The sequence below is a fragment of the Bos indicus x Bos taurus genome, chromosome 5, assembly GCF_003369695.1.
Source record: "Bos indicus x Bos taurus breed Angus x Brahman F1 hybrid chromosome 5, Bos_hybrid_MaternalHap_v2.0, whole genome shotgun sequence".
NCBI lineage: Eukaryota > Metazoa > Chordata > Mammalia > Artiodactyla > Bovidae > Bos > Bos indicus x Bos taurus.
In genome coordinates this window covers 6,640,666-6,660,182 of record NC_040080.1, presented here as the reverse complement: position 1 = coordinate 6,660,182, position 19,517 = coordinate 6,640,666, and the positions used below count along the sequence as shown (strand labels likewise).

General features: G+C 53.3%; 1 protein-coding gene and 1 long non-coding RNA gene across 5 annotated transcripts in view; one reads left to right on the top strand and one right to left on the bottom strand.

The window, feature by feature from the left end:
• The first annotated feature begins 10,335 nt into the window (after positions 1-10,335).
• The window catches only part of SERHL2 (serine hydrolase like 2), a 21,080-nt gene continuing 11,898 nt past the window's right edge, over positions 10,336-19,517 (top strand). For 2 of the 4 annotated variants that reach the window (XM_027540608.1, XM_027540612.1), the window contains exons 1-8: positions 10,336-10,435; positions 11,229-11,378; positions 11,495-11,608; positions 11,948-11,989; positions 12,389-12,408; positions 12,830-12,904; positions 14,507-14,616; positions 15,022-15,101. In XM_027540608.1, coding sequence (XP_027396409.1) covers positions 10,432-10,435; positions 11,229-11,378; positions 11,495-11,608; positions 11,948-11,989; positions 12,389-12,408; positions 12,830-12,904; positions 14,507-14,616; positions 15,022-15,101 — 595 coding nt within the window. In that variant the 5' untranslated portion in view covers positions 10,336-10,431. The remainder of the gene's footprint in view (positions 10,436-11,228; positions 11,379-11,494; positions 11,609-11,947; positions 11,990-12,388; positions 12,409-12,829; positions 12,905-14,506; positions 14,617-15,021; positions 15,102-19,517) is intronic. The other 2 variants (XM_027540611.1, XM_027540609.1) reach the window with 2 other exon arrangements.
• LOC113892149 lies at positions 16,896-18,022 on the bottom strand. Its single transcript, XR_003510977.1, has 2 exons — positions 17,167-18,022; positions 16,896-17,074 (listed from the first exon to the last, which is right to left on the bottom strand). It is a non-coding gene; the product is annotated as an uncharacterized LOC113892149 (long non-coding RNA).

Sequence of the window (19,517 nt, the reverse complement as noted above, 5' to 3'; positions counted from 1 at the left end):
TTATGGCAGAAAGTGAAGAGGAACTAAAAAGCCTCTTGATGAAAGTGAAAGAGGAGAGTGAAAAAGTTGGCTTAAAACTCAACATTCAGAAAATGAAGATCATGGCATTTGGTCCCATCACGTCATGGGAAATAGATGGGAAACAGTGTCAGACTTTATTTTTGGGGGCTTCAAAATCACTGCAGATGGTGATTGCAGCCATGAAATTAAAAGACACTTACTCCTTGGAAGGAAAGTTATGACCAATCTAGATAGCATATTCAAAAGCAGAGACATTACTTTGCCAACAAAGGTCCATCTAGTCAAGGCTATGGTTTTTCCAGTGGTCATGTATGGATGTGAGAGTTGGGCTGTGAAGAAAGCTGAGTGCCGAAGCATTGATGCTTTTGAACTGTGGTGTTGGAGAAGACTCTTGAGAGTTCCTTGGACTGCAAGGAGATCCAACCAGTCCATTCTGAAGGAGATCAGTCCTGGGTGTTCTTTGGAAGGACTGATGCTGAAGCTGAAACTCCAATACTCTGGCCACCTCATGCAAAGAGTTGACTCATTGAAAAAGACTCTGATGCTGGGAGGGATTGGGGGCAGGAAGAGGGGTTGACAGAGGATGAGATGGCTGGATGGCATCACTGACTCAATGGGCGTGAGTCTAAGTGAACTCCGGGAGTTGGTGATGGACAGGGGCCCTGGCGTGCCGCAATTCATGGGGTCGCAAAGAATCGGACACAACTGAGCAACTGAACTGAACTGAACTTCTCTGTCTTATCTAGTCTACCCTAGGAAGCAGGTGTTAGAGATTTGCTGGCTTGCTTATCTTCTTTTCCCCTACTTCTTGATAAGACAATGGGATTTAATCAAAGATAACCCATACTATCTGAATTTGTATAACAAGAACTTATTCTTCTTGTGATTAAAAAGGTAGAGCAGTTATCCACATGCAAGACCGTATATGAGCCTAAGCTGTAACGACATTTTGAAGAAGCAAGGACAACCTAGAATGCAGTTTCCTTAACTGTAACCTTTGAAAAAAAAGAGAAGCCCAAAGTGAGAGGATCTCTGACTGTCAGGATTGTATTTCCTGGGCAACAGCAAAGATCTGTAGGTAATGCAGTCCTAGGCAACTCAAGCGTCTCTGGGTAATGCCTGGGTGGCAGCAAGGGTCTCTGGGTAATGCCCGGGTGACAGCAAGGGTCTTTGGGTAATGCCCTGGTGGCAGCAAGGGTCTCTGGGTAATGCCCTGGTGGCAGCAAGGGTCTCTGGGTAATTCCCTGGTGGCAGCAAGGGTGTCTGGGTCATTTAGTCCTGGAAAATGCAAGGGTCTCTGTGGCAAGTGTTTCTGGGTAACGGCAAGTGTTTCTGGGTAACAGCAAGTGTCTATAGGTAATGCAGTCTGTCGCTGATACTGCAATGACACAGTGCCCTGAATGGCTTTGTTTAACCACCCAGAATGTGTTTCTGGTGCATTTGGCTACACCCCCTCTTCCCTGTGGAAGGACTCTATTTGGATCAGCCCCTGGCCTATTTCACACTTGTTCATGGTGAGGGTGGGTAATGGGAAGACTTCTGGAGACTCACACCACATGGACTTCACAGCAGAGGCCCGCTTGGCTATCATCCTGTCCCAAAATATCTGTGACCGGGCTCCAAAACAAGAGACACCAGCGTCTTGTGTATAATTTTTGGTTATTAATTTACTTTTAAAACTTCTGTAATTCTCATTCCACCATTCCTTATGAAATTTTTTGTTTACTTATTGGCCGCGCTGGGCCTCGACTGTTGCATATGGGCCTTCTCTAGTTGCGGCGAGAGGGGCCCCTCTCTAGTTGTGTTTCGCTGGCTTCTCTTGCTGCAGAGCACGGTCTGGGGCATGAGGGCTCAGCAGTTGTGCTTGTGGGCTTAGTTGCCACACAGTATGTGGAATCTTCCAGGGATCAGGGCAGGCAGATTCTTAACCACTGGACCGTCGGGGAAGTCCCTCAAGCTCCTTAAGTTAATCGCATCTGCAAGCTCTCTTTTGCCATGTAAAGTAACACAACCACAGGCTCCAGATATTAGGACGCAAACATCTTTGGGAGGTTCTTTCCCTACTACAATGTACTTTATAGATTTTCTTTTCTTGAACTCCTTGTAAAGTGTATTACACTGCCATTCGCTCGTGTCTTGCTGCTTTCGCTCACCATTACATTTGTAACATTCGTCCCTGGTAATATCTGTAGCATTCATTCATTTTTTGTCATTGCTATATTGTAGTCCCTCAAATTCATACACCACAATTTATTTATTCATCTTCGCTGATGGCCATTTAGATCATTCGGCTTTTGAATTTCACAAGCAACACTATTTGTACACATGTATCTTGATGGTCAGAATCCGTAGAGTCGTCCTGATTCCACCTCTTCCGTCTCCTCCCCACTCTCAACCACCCCCAGCCTGCCTGTACTACCTCCCCGTCTAATCCCTCCTGTCATCACCGACTGAGGGCCTCCTGACACGGCTCTCTGCTCTGGCTCCCAGCACAGGGTCTGGGGAAAACCACCTGTCCCCAAAATGTTTCTTTGATGAATCTGAAAACAGAAGTGTTGGGGGCAGATGAACCTTGAGACCCCCTCAGTTAGACATTCTGGGATAAAGAAAGCAGCTTCCCTCTCACCTGAGGCAACAGGAAGACCCTGGTGGTGATGTGACGGTGCAGTTGGACCACTCATTCAGCCACCAAGATCTTCTTGCACCTAATGGTCAGGAGCCTCCACAAGACCCTCCACGTATGGTTTGCAGACCTCCCCAGCAAACAAAGGGTTAAGGTAGACTCCAGCCTGGCAAGTGGTCACACACTTTGACTATCACTCCAGAAGGGTGGGTGCGGAAGGAGAGTTAGCTTTACTGAGTCAAGGTCTATTGGTCTGAAAAAAAAAAAAAACAACTGTTGGTTTGGGTGAGCTCTATTTTATGACTTCTTAATTAATTAATTTTACAGTAGGTCCTTGTTGCTTATTTTAAATAAGCAGGGACCCGCCTGGTGGATCCGTGGCTGAGAATCCGGCTTCCCATGCAGGGGACACGGGTCCAATCCTTGGATGGGGAACTAAGATTCCACGGGGCAGCTAAGCCCATGTGCCACAACTGGAGAGAACCCCCCAAATGCTGCAACTAGAGAAAGCCCACATGCCACAACAATGACTCAAAATAATAATAATAATTAATTAATGTAGCAACATGTCTGTTTTGTGACTTTAAGATCTAAATGAAATGAAGTGAAACCCCCCTAAAATAATAATAATAAATAAATAGAGCAACATGTCTATTTTGTGACTTTTAAGGTCTAAATGAAGTGAAAATCCCCAATAACAATAAAGAAATACAGCAATGTGTCTATTTTTTCATTTAGACTTTCAAGGTCTAAATGAATTGAAGTGAAAACCCAAAGTCCCTGGGCCAAAAGACCTAAAAGGAAAGCTGTGGGTCTTTCTCAGAAGGAACTGGCTATTTAGTCCCTCCAAGAAGGGGTTTTGTTTGTGGAGGAGAAGCAGAGAGGCGAGCCATTTCCTTCCATCTCATCAGTCACCTGCGGGCTCTGAAGAAACAGGTCAGGCCTGGCCGCCGGGCAGAAGTGGGAGGGGAGGCAGAACAGCTGTCCCGGCAGAGGGTGCTGAGGCCACTGTGCTTCAGGCCAGCAGGACGGGGCTGGCTTGCAGCCAGCTCAGGCTGAGGACATCAGGGCACAGGCAGCTCTTGTGACTGCGGGGGGTGAAGTGCCAGAGTGCATGGCCAGCCTCGGGGCTGGGTCAGCTGCTCTTGGCCACCTCGCTCACCCTGAGGCTGCTTGTCCAGGGCCGGGCACCCCACCGGGACCCGGCACTCCTGTCCATCAAGCCCCCCTCGCTAAGACCCCAGCACACCAGCCCCCCAGGCCGACCAGCCTGGGCTTAGGCCGGTCACTGTTTCAATTGGCTCTGATACACACCCTGTCCCCTAAGTCACCATCTAAGTCCTGAATCCAGGCCCCAACGAAAGAGGATCTGCTCTCTCGAAGCCTCTGGAGCGTGTGTCCACTCACTCCTGCCCTCCCTGTCTGCAGGGGTTGGTGGGGAGGTGGGGGAGAGGGCAGGGGTCTGTCCTGAGGCTGAGCCCATGCAGGTCACCCTCGGTCAGGGCCCTCGCTACTGGGCTTGCATTTGTGTACAGCAGGGACATCTCTAACGGTGTGAAACTAAACTGACCCTCAGGGGACTGAAAATAAGATATGAGCAACATCCCCCAGAGACTGACCCCTAAAACTGGACACCAGAGGCCCCCGAACATCCTGGAGCAGTCCCATGGGCACTGCATCTAAGGAGCTAAAAAGAAAATTACAGTTCTTCAGGGGCCCTTGTTTCCTGAGGTATGCACCATTCCTTATTCTTTCCTGTATTAAATCGTTCAACAAACAAATCTTCAGGCTCTTTTCATGTGCCATAGCCGCTCTAGTAACCTATTACCGTGTAACCGTCTGCCCCAAGACTTAGTGACAAAGGCTTTTCTGGGGATGACTCAAAACTAGAAGTGAAATAAGACTGACTGATTCAACTACATTAAAAACAAAACAAAACAAAAAAACCTCTGTGTGGGAATGAATACACTCATAAGTCAAATGAAAGATATTTGGGGAAAACATACGCAACTCATGTCACAGAGAAAGAATTAATCTCTCTAATAGCTGAGTTCTAAGAAATCAGGGAAAAAAAACAGAGAAAGGACATTTAAAAACACAGATGGCCCTGAGGTTCATAAAAAAAAGTCAAGCCCACTTAAACCAAGAGAGAAATTCTAATTATAAGCGCCCTGCGATACCATTTCTCTTCTAGCAGATTGACACAAATTCAAAAGCTGGAAACTGGCCTCCTCTGTCAAGGCCACAGGGGAGCAGGCAGGCTTGTGCAGCATGGGACAGTCTGGCAATGCGGAAATCTAGCAACATCATGGGAAAAGTGGGAAAGATTTGTCCACATGTACATTAAAAAACAAAAAACTGAGGACTACTAAGAAATTAACAGAAGTTTCCTGAATTGAGTGGTAAGAGTGGGTTGGCCAAGGATGGGGTAAAAACACGATGCCCCGCTGCATACCTTCTTGCGTGTCCTTCTTTGAACAGGAGTGCCTTATCGCTTCAAACAACTTAAATATGCATAACTTAATGAGACATAAAATGCACAATGTCAAATCGTATAGGACATAGCTAAAATCATCTTTAGAAGTGTAAAGCTTTAGGGGATTCCCTAGTGGTCCAGTGGTTAAGACGCCATGCTTCCACTTTAGGGGGCACGGGTTTGATCCCTGGTCAGGAACTAAGATTCCGTATGCCTTGAGATGCAACTCCCCACACCCACAACCCCCACCCACCCCCACCCCCCGCCAAAAAAAAAAAAACGCTTAAAGCTTTAAATTCGGTAAATAGGATACAAGGAAAAATTTTTTAAGTTAAAACAAGCTGGAACAGAGCAAAACAGGCTTGTTAATAACGGCTGACAACATTTCACAGTGCAACATACTTGCTATTCCCTCATGTATTTAATCATATCTAAATTATAAATCAAGGGTTCTTGTCAGGTTTTTGGTTTTTTAGTGGAACTCTTAAGTTTGGGTATAATTTTAATTCACAGAAAAAGCTGTAGAGATAGTACAGAATTTCTTCTATGTCCTTCACCTAGCTCCCTATGACGTAAACACCTCCAATAACCATGATACAAAGGCAGAAATTAACATTAGGATGTTACTATGAACTAAACCCTAGATTTTAGATTTTTCCAGTTTTTCCAAGAATGTCCCTTCCTGTTGCAGGATCCGATCCAGGATACCACACTACATTTAGTGTCAGAGATTGCCTTTATTTCATAAACTTAACCAAGGGAAATTTCCCCTTGCTGATGGACTAGGAACTCCTGGGAACATTTCTGCCTCTCACTTATTAATACGTTCCTACCTCTCTGGATGTGGACAGCATTCTAACCTGAGGAATGTAACCAAGGGAGTAAGGACGCAAGACCTTAAGAATTACTCCCTGACTCCCCAACTCTGGGCTGTTGCTTTTGTGAGTCTAGAGGGACAGGCTGGGAGGAAATGTTCTTTGTAATTCTCAGCCAATTCAATTGGCAGAAGTTGATTGAGGTTCTAGTGTGTGCAGGGGCTCTGGTAGATGCTAAAGGGGCAAACAGAGTTGAGTAAGACCTTTTCCTAATTTTAGAAGCTGACATCTAGGGAGTGGACCCAGTTGAATACAACACCATACGGGGGTGAGAGGTGGTGTACCGGCAGCAAAAACAAGAGATGAGGAGGTACGCGTCTCACCTGCAAGGGCTGAAGAGGGCTTCCTGGAGCAGGTGACTTTCGAACCATGCTTTGAAAGAAGGGTAGGGTTTCAATGGCAAGGCAAAAGGGAAGCGTATTCTGGACCAAAGAAATGGGGTAAACAAAGGCACAGCAGTGAGAAAATGTGGGCACAGAGAACCCACAGCCTGGGGTTCCTGAAGCTGGATGTGTGCCCCAAAAGGCAGGGAGACAGGCGACTTCCCTGGTGGTCCAGTGGCTAAGACTCTGGACTCCCAAGGAACTCAAGGGGCCTGAGTTCAATCCCTGGTCAGGGAATTAGATCCCACGTGCCGCAACTAAGAGTCTGTGCCGGGGTCCAGCCCCGGTGGATCCAGGGAATTCGAAGGGGGACGGCGTCGGCGAGGATCAGGAAACAATTGCTTAACTAAACGTTAATTAAGGATATAAAGAGTAATAGAATGAGGATAGCTCAGTGAGGAAATTCAGTGGAGAAAAGAGGCTGAATAATTCAGCCAGAAGGTAAGAGAAAGAACGACACGGTGAGACCAAGTTTCGGTGAACAAGGCCCGCACTTTATTTTCCAAAGTAGTTTTTATACCTTAAGTTATGCATAGAGGATAATGGGGGAAGGGGTAGAGTCATGCAGCAAGCCAGGCTTTCTTCCTGCAAACTTATCATATGCAAAAGCTTAGGTGATTTGCATCATCTTCTGGCCCGGAGGCCTGTTAACATTTTAAGACCCTTTCTTCAGAAAACTTATTTTTCTCTAAAGGTGATAAGCCAAGCGCCACCCTCGAAAAGCATTAGATAAAGTTGCATTCCTACAGAGCAAAGGTGTGGTGGGCTATAACAAGAAAAAGAATTAACTCAAGGGTCCCAGGTTACAAACATTAAAGCTACTATTTACACCAATTATATTAATCAATACACTGCCAGGGACACAGCAGGTAAGGGATATGGAAACTTAGCAGCAAACATTGGCCCAAAAAGTGAAAATCCTTCACCAATACAATTTCTAATCAATCTTTTAACTGCTCAAAGGAATCTGTGTTTAGACAGTTTAGAACATCTCATGCCTCTCACAGTTGGGAGGCTCTGAGCAATCACATGTGGCTGGAAAAACCTATTCAGGCAGGCTAGAGGATTTCCAAAGGAGTTTGTAGGTTGAAACACTGTCACACCCAGGAATTATTAACTGGAGCTCTAAGCTAACTCTTTTTTCAGAGAGAGGTAGTGGGGGACAGCCCCCCGTAAAGTCAGAGGTGTAGGTGAAAGCACAAAGCAGAAAGTAGGCAGACTCTGGTTTTGGGGGTAGATTGCTCGAGAATTTCCAGGGAGACTCCTGAGGCTTGATCCCGCCTTTGCGTATGCCAAGCCTCCTTCCTCATGACCTTTGCCAGGGGCGGAGCTCGCTCCCCGCAAGTCTGCAAGCCACAACGCAAAGATCCTGCATGCCAGGACTTTCCTGCTGGTCCAGTGGTTAAGAATCCGCCCTGCAATGCAGGGGACACCAGTTCGATCCCTGGTCCGGGAAGATCCCACGTGTCTCTGGGCAACAACTGAGCCTGTGTGCCACAACTGGTGAGCCTGTGCTCTGGTCCCCAGGAACTGCAACTACTGAGCCCACGTTCTGCAGCTACTAAAGCCCATGAAGTTGGAGCCTGTGCTCCCCAGAAAGAGAAGCAATGCAGTGAGAAGCCTCCACATCACAACTAGAGAGCGGTCCTCACTCTTTGCAACTACAGCAAGCCCATGCCCAGCAACGAAGACCCAGCACAGTCAAAAAAACAAAAAAAAAGATCCTGCATGCCACAATTAAGACCCAGCACAGTCAAATAAGTAAACGTTAAAAAGAAGAAGGGAAGACGGGCCGCAGAGACAGTCTCTAGTGTTAGGCGGGAGATCCACCTCCCTCCAGCAGGCAGTGATGCCAAAGGTCAGAGTTGCGGCCATGCAGCAGGGGGAGCTGGTGGCGGCAGGACGTGTGAGTTGGAGCAGGGGGCCTAGCCGAAGGGAGTCCTTGTCTTCTTGGGGTGATGGGCACCCAGCCCAGGGGGTCACTGGAATGGGAGGGGTCAGAGGCAGGCAGTGAAAGGGTGCCGTGGATCCCGGTCTAGATGTGAATGTGAGGATGAGGAAGCGGATGTGGTGGGGTGACTGAGGGGAGCCTGACGGACAGAGTTGAGGCAGCAGATAAGGTCTGTGCAGGAAGGGCCGACTGGACTGAGGAGTGCAGAGAGGTGCATGGATGCTCAGTCACTTCAGTCACATCTGACTCTTCAGGATCCTATGTACTGTAGTCCACCATGTTCCTCTGTCAATGGGATTCTCCAGGCAAGAATACTGGAGTGGGTTGCCATGCCCTCCTCCAGGGGATCTTCCCGACCCAGGGATCGAACTTGCATCTGCCTGTGTCCTCTGTATTGTGGGCCAATTCTTTACCCACTGAGCCACGTGGACTAAGAGAATTTGAGGTCAATGTGCTAGCTAGAGAAGTCCCCACTCAGAGGCCAGGCTGGAGCCTGGTGCCAGGTATAAATGTGGCATCATCCATGACAAAGAGGTGGCACCCAGGGCAGTGGAGGAAGGAGCCTCTTCACAGGGGCCATGTCCCTCCCTGTGGCTTCTATACCTCAGGGTCTGTGACCCCTGCTTAACTTGTCCAGGAGGCCACAGCATTTCTGGAACTCATGGACACCACCATGCATGTACCCACTGAGAGATGGTCTTGTCAACCCCAGCTCCCAGCTGACCCTCACCACTTAGTAAGGTCCAACCTCCTTAGCTCCACGCTCGGCCCCATCCTCACCTTCATGCACTGTCCAGCCACCAACACCCTTCCCTGCACTGTGACACCCTGCCAGCTCATCCCCCACCAGCCCTGTCTTCAGAGCCTGGGTCTCTGATCTCCTCCCCTTGACACACACCCACACCCCAGGAAGAATTCACTGTACAGCTCTCACTTTAGCCCTCAGCCACCTAGATTCTGGGCTCCAGTTAGGGGCTCTGCTGGGCCATGACACCTCAGGGCCCTAGGCTTTCCAACTAGCAAATGGTGCTAAACAAAGAGGAAGTATTTCCCCTTATTTGTCCTAGACCTGTCACTTTCAAGAGGCTCAAAGGATGCACTTTTGCACCTTTATTATAGGATTTGGTACCCCAAATATCCCCTTCATGATTTGGAGTTCTTGATCCTCTCCAAGCTCAATGTCATTGTCTATAATCCTCCCTCACCTGGGGGTTCCTCCATGTTCCCAATTTACACATTCATTGGTTCACTGGTACAACCAATATCAAGGCTGGCTCGTGCCAGACACCTTGAAGACCCCAGGACACCGTGAGAACACAATGGAGGCAGTTAGCCCTCCAGTGGGGGTCCATGAGGACCCAGGGGGTGCCCCGATCGCTGGGGCAGCTTCCTGGGCCTTCTCCAGCTCCTGCTCCCGCGCAGGTGTAAGGATGGCCACGGGGATTGCGCAAGGGTCTGGTCCCATCTGTCCAGATCTGTTACCTGCGACACGGCCCTGGGTGCAGCCCAAGATTTTGGAGGTCGTTTGGCCAGAGCCCGCGGGCTCCCCCACCGTTCTGCTCACAGCTGAGCGCTCAGCCCCACTGTGGGCACGTGGGGGCTTCCCATTGCAAGCACGATCGGGGATCAGGTCTCGGCAGGAATCCAGCCAGCCCGCCGGAAGTTCTGCACGTGGGAGCGGGGGCGGGGCCGACCATTGGTGGGCGTGGCCGAGGGCGGAGGGAAACGGCCGCTGGTGGGCGGGGCCGGGCCGGGCCGGGCCGGGACTGTCCTTTGGTGGGCGGGGCCGAGGGCGGGGTGGGGCAGGCCTTTGGTGGGCGGGGACGAAGGCGGGGCGGGAGAATGGACCTGGTGGGCGGGGGCGGGGCAGAGCGGACAGGCCGTTTATGGGCGGGGCCGAGGCGGGTTTGGGGCGGGGACGACAGCTGGTGGGCGGGGCGGGCCACGACCATTGGTGGGCGGGGCGGGGCGGGGCGGGGCGGGGCGGGGCGGGGCGGGGCGGGGCCGGCTCCCTAGGAGCCAGAGCCAGAACGCAGGTGTCTGTCGCACGCGGGGAGACTTAGCTGGAGTGACGGCCTCCGTGCGACCTAGGGACGCGAACGATGGGTGAGGCTCCGCAGTCCCGGGCTCCCTAGACCGGAGTGGGATGGGCGAGGCCACCCACCTGCTTGGGACCGCGGAAGCGGGGTGGGCATGCCGCCCTCCCGGCGGTAGCACGTCCTTGTCTGCAGCCTGCAGAGCAGGCCCAGTCCCACCGGCGCGAGGGTGGGGCCCCGAGAATGGGTCGCACGTGGTCTCTCAGGATTCCGGGAGCCCCAAGTTAGAGAAGCAAATTCGCGGGGGCTCTGGGGGCACGCGTGTCTCAGGCCTGGCCAGGAGCGCCTGCGGGTGCAAAGGTCAGCCCTATAGGAGGCAGCCGGACCTGAGCGGGCCGGTGCCCCGGGGGTCAGGGCAAGGGGCCTGGGGTCGCGCCGCCCGCGCTGAATCCAAGCTCCACCTGATTGCCCCTGTGTGACCTAGGGCATGGACTGCACTTCCTGTGCCTCAGCTTCTGGGTTTGGGAAGGGAGGGCGAGAGTGTTCCAACTTACTGTGAAGATGTGGGGAGATGGGCCACCCCATCGCGCCCTCCGCGAAGGCTTAGAAAACCTTGGCCATTGCTTATTACTCTGTTTACTCCAGTTTTACAGTAAAGAAAACTGGGTCAAGAGGTTTTAGTAACTTACTCCAGGTCGCACAGCCAGAAGTTACAGAGCCCAGGCCTAGCTAACCCCCACCCCCAACTTATTCTACAAAATTCTACTGTGAAGCCCTCCCAAGGTTTTTCCTCACCCAGTGGACCCAGCTTACCTCTCCGTCCTCCAGGTAGCCACACACTCACATCAGGCTCTTTATTTCAGGTCTCATCTCAGAGCTGAAGCTCGCTGTTCCCTGGGGCCACATTGCAGCCAAAGCCTGGGGTTCCCATCAAGCCACCCCTGTTCTCTGCCTTCACGGGTGGCTGGACAATGCCAACTCCTTTGACAGACTCATCCCTCTTCTCCCAAAAGGTGGGCCTGGGGGCTGAAGGGAAGCCATGGGGTAAGGCAGCGGGTCTGTAGGAGAATCAGGAGTGGGGGAGATGGCTGACCTGGATGCCCCCTCCCACCCTCTCCCTCTGTCTCAGACTTTAATTATGTTGCCATGGACTTCGGGGGTCATGGGCTCTCATCCCACTACAGCCCAGGTTTCCCGTATCACTATCAAAACTTTGTGAGTGAGGTCCGGAGAGTCGCGGCAGGTGAGCAAGAGACAGAGCCTGTGTGTTTGTCTGTGGGGGTCGGGGGTGGGGTGGTATAGGGAATTGGGGAGGTGCTCTGTGAATGGGGTGTGATGGCCAGGAAGCAACGCTGGCCTGAGAGTGCCTTGGGGTCTGGCCCTAATTCTGCCAGCAACTCATGGGTGACTTTGGGCAAGCTGGAGAAAGCTCGCTTCTTCCCATGAGTTCCAACCCCTCAGTGCCCCTGGGGGCCCTTTCAGGGTGTTTCCTGAGTGGAGCATCCCAGGGCACAGGGACTGCGGGGCCGAGGGCAGGTGGGGGAGGCTGGGCCCACCCCGACCTGGCTCCATGTCTTTTCAGCCCTGAAATGGAACCGGTTTTCCCTCCTGGGCCACAGTTTTGGTGAGTGCGCTGGTCTCAAGCTGTGGGGCTGAGAGGGAGAGGACTAGTACACAGGTTCCCTGCACCCCTGGGAACTGCAAGAAGATATAAAGGAGTTCGTTAGACACTGACCCGTGGGCACCATGCCCAGTGGCCTCAGGCAACCCCCTAAGGGACAGGTGGCCCCATGGATGGCCGTTGTCTCCTGATTTGAGAAGGGAAACAGAGTCAGGTCCGATGTAGGGGCCGCGTGGCCCCAGAGAGGGAGCCTCAAGTTTGATGGTGAATGCAGAGCCCCGCCTGCTGGTGGGAGACAGGAGCTGGGGGGCCTGGCTGGTGGTAGGTCCACCTCTGGGAAGGAGTCTTGGTAGGACTTGGAGAGCTGGGGGATATCCGCCAAATACTCTTTTGTCCCCCCAGGTGGTGCTGTGGGTGGAATGGTGAGTAGATGGCTTTGCAGTGACCACCTCTGGCCCCTCCTCCCGGTGGGATGAGGAGAGTAGGAGCAGGAAGGGGTAAAGAGTAGGAGCAGGCAGTGCATTAGTGGCTTGTGCCAGCTTCCTTTGGAAGGACCCATGATGATCACTATTGTGAGGACATTCCTGATGGAGTTAAGTGTTTCCACTGCCCATCCCCTCTGTCACAGAGAACCCTGGAGAATCCAGCCATCACCGGGGTCAATGCTGGGTGTGGACTGTGGGGAGGAGGGGAGAGAAAGGTGCCCTGAAAGGATAAGAGATTCCTGGTGGCCTAGTGGTCAGTACCCTGTCCCCACCCGAACGCCAGTGTCCCCAGGGGACAGTCTGAGTCCTTCTCCTTCCTCTCCTCTTCATGCTTCCTGTCTTCGGTGTCGCATCATAGTTTTCCTGTATCTTCCCCGAGATGGTGGATAAACTCATCTTGCTGGAGTCCTTACCATTTGTCCTGGACACAAACGTAAGGACGGGGCTTGTGCACATGGTGTCACTGGGGTACCCGGGTCCCATATAGTGTCCTCAGCCCTGCCCACCTTGGCAGATACCAGGGAAGCAGGAGGAGGTGGCAGACGCTGGACAAGAGGGCTCAGGGTTCCCCACCCCCACCGCCCCTGAGGGCAGGGTTGTGCTACGTATTCCCTCGGACTGGGCAGGGAACAGGGTCACGGGCCTGTGTCATCCTTGGAGGCCCTGCTTGTGGCCTGGAGTCTGCAGAAGGCCAGGCAGGGGTGGGAGAGGGGAGGAGCAGTGGGCTGAGGAGGCCCTAGGGGTGCACAGTTGGGCAGGCCCACCTGCACTCAAGTGCCCTCACAGTGTACACGCACCACACAACTGCACACAGGAGGCCTGAGTAGGGACTGGTGGGCAAAGCGTTGACCCCTCTCACCAGCACCACCAGTGACGACCACCAGGGCTGTCTCTATATCTGAGTCCTGGCTCTGCCATTTTCCCTGCTGTGTGACTCCGGGCAGGTCAGTTTGCCTCTCTGGGCCTCAGTTTCCTCACCTGTACAATGAGGAGGTTGGACTAGGGCAGGGGTCTGAAGCCTCTGGGACCTAATGCCAGATGATCTGAGGTGGAGCTGCTGTAATAATAATAGACATAAAGTACACAGTAAGTGTAAAGCGTTTGACTCATTCTGACACCGTCTCCCTCCCCCACCCTGGTCCAAGGAAAAATTGTCTTCCACGAAACTGGTCCCTGGTACCAGGAAGATTGGGGTCCCCTGGACTAGATGATGTGGACGCACCCTCCAGCTCTGACGGGAGTCTTCCTGTTCCCAGGGCTTAGCCTCACACAGCTCCTTTATCAGTTTCAGTTTTCTTGTCCATAAGATGTCCACAGATTCTGTAAGGGCAGGAACCACAGCTGTCTCTTTACCACCACACACCCAGTACTGGCACACAGTAAGCACTCGATAAGTGCATTGCGTGAGTGGAGAGCTCGTGGGTTACAGTAGGATCTCCGAGACTGTGGTAACCACCACTCTGGAGTCCTTGTTGGTTTCACCCACTGAGCTGACAAACACCGTGCCCCAGGGGGCTTCCTTGGGAGTTTCTGGTGACTCTTTGCTCCTGCCGGGGTGGATGGAGGTGTCACTTCCCATTGCTGCTCCAGGCAGTAGGCCTTGGACGAGGCCAGGCCGTGCTGAGAGTGAGCTGGGCTGGAAATGGGTGCACTGGAGTTAGGTTGTACCCGCTCCGCAAGTTCCTCTCCACCATGTAGTGTGAGAGTGTCAATTAGAACAGATGAACTTGCCGTTCAGTTGGACCCTAATAGTGCACCTTTGCAAAGCACTTGGCAGTTAACAGAGCTCTCCCTTCCCCTCCATCTTCAGCCTGACCCCTCCAGCTTTCCCGGGCTGCAGGCTGGGCTGGGTGGCTGTGACCGAGGTGGACAACTTGCTTCAGGTCACAGGGCTAACTGGCAGGGGCTGATCCTGCGCCCTGCCTCTCTCGGGTTCAGAGTATTCTCGGGCTAAGAGGGTGTGCCGCTGAGTGGAGGGTGCGGCTGGGCGAGGAACTGGGTCCCCGCCCGCCCAGCAGAACCCATGGGCCTTTAGGAGATGGACAACTTGCTGACCTACAAGCGGAGGGCCATAGAGCACGTGCTGCAGGTGGAGGCCTCCAGGAAGCCCGAGCAGGTGGTCAGCCCGGAAGAGATGCTGCAGAGGTGAGTGGCAGGTGGGACCGGTGGGAGTCAGAGATCTGGGGAAGTTATGGACCACCGAGGGGGGAAGTCTCTGGGGCCTGGAGGAAGCTCCATCTCCTAGTCCCAAATCTGCAGCACACCTGTTTCTCTGTGTGCTCACTGGCGCTCCTTAGCCACCCTGGCTGGGACTTTGTCTGCCCTCATTCACCCCACCCTGTAGCTGTGCCCTTTGCCCCACCCCTCCACAAGCTCTCTGCCACGCCCAGTACCCCCCCACACACAGACACACGCACACTCACAGCACTGAGGCAAACATCCCCACTGGTGCAGGCGCGTGTCCTTGGCGGGTGGCCTTCCCGCACCTTCCTCTCCTTCCACCTGGGCCCCCGCCCCCGCCCCAGGCACCCAGTGTCCCCTCTTCCCCAGGTTACTGAAAAAGAACAGCCACGCAAGTGAGGAGTGCGGGAAGCATCTCCTGCAGAGAGGAACCACACAGGTGGCCACGGGTAAGGGGCTCGCTGTCCAAGGCCTTTGCTTATGGGCACTGTCCTTTCTGAGGAATGGCAGTGGCTAAACTTTACTGCTGCTTGCTCTGGACCAGGCGTGATCCTAAGCACTTTGCAAAAGTACCTCCTTTAATGCTCCTACTGACTTATGCGTGCTAAGTTGCTTCAGTCGTGTCTGACTCTGCGACCCCGTGGACTGTAGCCCGCCAGGCTCCTCTGTCTCCAGGCAAGAATACTGGAGTGGGTTGCCATGCCCACTGCCCTATGCTCGTCCCATTTAAAGCAGGAGAAATGGAGGCTCAGATGGGCCAAGCAGCTTATGCTAGGTCAGACGGCTGCTGCACATTCCAGAAAGTCACATCCTATGGGAAACTTGGTCAGGGGTTTGGGGGCTCATTGTCGAGGCACAACGCTGCCCTGGTCTGCCAACCCTGTGTGCTGGGCGCCCAGTGTCCGAGGCAAGGCTTAGAGGACCCCCACGGGGCAGGGGACTTTGAAGATGTTTTTCAGAATGGAGAAGTTGAGTTGGTGGCACCTTGGTTTCAGGGCAGCATCAGGCCTGTGTTTTCTGCATGTTATTTCCCAATATATTCAATCAGGAAACCTTCACCCAGAGTCTGCTCTGTGCCCAGCCCCGAGGGTGGCGAGCCAGAGACGACACCTGGCTGGAACAACCCCAGGGGGCCCCATCCACAAGTGCCCTCGCTGGCAATGACTCCCTGAGGAGCTCAGAGAGCGTGGGCAAGCTCTTCCTGCTGTCAGACTCCTAGACCTTCCCAGGTGACTTCAGTTTATGAAGAACTAAATGAGGCTAGAGTCCAAAGTCCAAGTGTCCTCGGGTGGGGCGGGGCCGGGGTGGGGTGCCTCAAGGAGTTGTGGAATTACCCCAGCTGCTGGAGGTGGGGCCTTGGGAAGTGATAGGGACCTTGAATGGAGACAGCAGGGCAGCCCCCAGTGGTCATCATGTGGGGACTTGGGTGGCCAGAATTTCTAGCTGCTCAAGAGAAGCCAAAGGTCTGCTGCGCTGTAATTTTTTTTTTCTTTTTGGCCACTTGGTGAGGTATGTGGGGTCTTAGCTCGCCAACCAGGAATAGAACCTGGGCCCCCTGCAGTGGAAGTGCGGTGCCTTAACCACCAGACCACCAGGGAAGTGCCTGCTGTGCTGTAGTTTTTCTCAGAAGTTGCCAACCCACCATTAGGTCAAGGGGAATATCCCTGAGTGGTTTGGCAACCTGTTCTTGTCTTAGTCGCCATATCTGCCCCTCCCTGCAAATCCATAATGGAGAAGGGAGGTGGAGTGCAGAGGCCTATGGGCTCCGGCTCCCCTGATGGCAGACTGGAGGGGCCCCGAGGCAGAAGTGGGCTAATCTGGAATAAGACAGGGTGCCTGGCGGGTGCCTGACAGAGGCTGGGGAAGCCGATTAGGGCAGCCCGGGGTCATGTGAGACGGTGAGCGGACGCTGAGCCAGGTGTCACGGGGTGAGAGCAGAGGAGAGAGGCGTCCTGGGCAGTGAGCAGGCGGCTGGATGGCTGTGTCGGGACAAGCCCCTCTGTGCTACTGGGGCCCTTTGAGGCCCGGGGTTAACCCCAAAGCAGACCAAGCAGCCTCCCAGACCCAATCAGACAGGGTGACCCCGGGGAACTGATGTTCCAGGCTCCTCCTGAGTCCCGACCCCCTGACAGCCCCCCACTGCATTCTGGAGCAGGCCACACCCCCATCATCCAACCCAACCCCCCAGGATGTGTGTTTCTTTCCTAGGGCTGCCAATACAAAGCCACACACACGGGGCAGCCTACACAGCAGACATTTATTCTCACAGTGTGAGGCCAGAAGTCAAGATCAGAGTGTTGGCAGGGCTGTGACAGGCCGTCCGAGCCTCTCTTCTGGCTTCTGGTGGCCTCAGGCATTCCTTGGCCCATGTGTGGCGCCGTCTTTCTCCCCAAGTCTTCCCAGAGTCTGAGATGAGAGCGCTCTAGAAAAAAATAAAAAAACATCGAGTAAGGGAGGCCAGAGTTGGGGCCGAGCTTGTCCTTTGCTCTCTTCAATAGAAGGGCCTGGGTTTACCTCGTGGAGAAGGTGACCTCTGAACCCTTCAGGGATGCAGGGAAACCTCCAGGAAAGGCTTGAGGCAGGAGCTTGATTGGGCTTCTGGGAAAAGCAGGAGGCAGCAAGCAGGGCGAGGAGGGAGGTCAGCTCCGATTTTATCTGCCTCTTATCCGTGTTCCTGTCACAGCCCTGGCCCAGGCTGTCTAGAAACAAGCTCAGTTGTTGGCGTGAGGTGGGGAGAGTCCTGATCCGGGTGGTTTTCGTGACCACGGACAGTCCCATGTCAGCACCCGGCCGCTGCAGCTCTGACTCGGTCACGAGCTGGGCTGCCCTGGGGCTGCAAGCCTGATTTGTTTTGACTTGTGCACTTGAAACACAAAAATTGACCTGAGGGGAATTTTGAATAGATGGCTTGTATTTAGAATAGAAAGACTGTGTGAAAATGGAGAGTTCCACTTTCTTTTTGTTCGTTTGTTTGGCTGTGCCAGTCTCGGTTGTGGCCTGTGAACTCTTAGCTGTGGAGTGTGGGATGTAGTTTCCCAACCGAGGATCAAACCTGGGCCCCCCGGGGTTGGAAGCACAGAGTGTTAGCCGCTGGACCATCAGGGAGGTTTTCTTTTGAAAAACGCAAAGAGCTGGCGACACCTTCCCCACAGGCAACAGCAGGTGGACGGAGACCCCTCCATGTGCCGGTGGGTGCAGCGCCCGCTCTGCCCAGCTCCTGTGGGTGTTTGAGTCCATGAGCTTGGCAGGTCCCAGCAGAGAAAGGGAGTGGTGTGCCACCTTCCCAACACCTCCCGCAAGCTCTCCAAATGCAGAGATTTCTATGGGCTTTACCCAATAGGCACGCTGCTGCTGCTGCTAAGTTGCTTCAGTCGTGTCCGACTCTGTGCGACCCCATAGATGGCAGCCCACCAGGCTCCCCTGTCCCTGGGATTCTCCCAGCAAGAACACTGGAGTAGGTTGCCATTTCCTTCTCCAATGCATGCAGGCATGTTAAGTCGCTTCAGTTGTGTCCAACTCTGTGTGACCCCAGGGACAGCAGCCCACCAGGCTCTTCTGTCCGTGGAATTCTCTAGACAAGAATACTGGAGTGGGTTGCCGTTTCCTTCTCCCAATTCAGCCTCTAGTCCCTCTCTTTTCCCCAAAGGACCAGGGTGGAGCTGAAAGTTCCAAGCTCCTAATCATGGCTCGATCTTCCTGGTGACCAGCCTCCATCCTAAAGCCATCCAAGAACCACCCAGGATCACCCCATTTGAACAAAAGACATTCCTACTGCCCAGGAAATCCCAAGGAATTTAGGAGTTCTGTGTCAGAGACCAACTGTTAGGACAAAAGATGCCCCTAGCATTTCCACCGCTTTAGGAAGGGACAGTTTTTAGGAGCTCTGGCCAGGAGCCAAAGAGCAGGACTCAAAAATATGTTGTATTATATCACCATGGCACAGTCTCGAACTATCGGCTGTTGCAAGAAAGGGGGGAGTCTAGGGTTCTCATAACATCCCCTGCCTTCAAAACTATTTTCTTATAAAATGTACATTTCATGCAACTTTCCGGGGATTTCTAAACCCTTGGAGGAGGCGTCCCTCACAAGTCAGGGGCTGGGCCAGCCTGAGGGGTCCCAGCCGCCAGGCCGACCTCAACCTCAACCCTCCCTGGTTCCTTCCCAGTAAAACAGATGCTGGCGTCTGCCTTTGTGTGGTTGTTGAGGGAATTAAATGAGGTGAATTGGCCCAAAGCCCTGCTCATGGCTGCTGGCACGTGGTGACTGTGGGATTGGAATCTAACTGAGAAAACACCACACACCAGTCTCTTTCATGACCAGGAGCACCAGGGCCACTTGCTTTTGGACCTGGTGCTTGGACTTCTTATTTAAGTGACATCTGCTGTGGCCCACCAGTCTGAGAAACACCGTTCCTGCCCTCACAAAGGTCACTGTCACAGGAGAGGCAAGCAGAAAAGCAGACAGGTGCGGGAGTGTCCAGGCGGGGTGGGTGTCAGCTGGAGGCGAGGCTTGGAAGAGACGGAGGACGGCCTCAGGGCGGGGCAGGGCCTCAGGGCAGAGAAAACAGCACTGTGGGGTCCTCAGTACCTTGGGGGTCACCCCACCCCCAAGATAAACCCCCCCTTTTAAGTCTTTTCACATCCTCTGAGCAGCAGAAGCTCAGGCTTGGAGGAGGGAGGAGAGCAGTGAGCCTGGAGGCCAGGAGACCCAGGGGTCAGCTCTAGTCCTGCACACACAGCGGAGCCAGTCATCTGTGCAGGGAGGTCGTGGCCGGAGACGAAGGCGGCCCAGAGGCCTTGGCCGTGGTTGCATCAGACAGCAGTGATCTAGTAGCGCAGTGACCAGAGAGTCTTCCAATTACATGC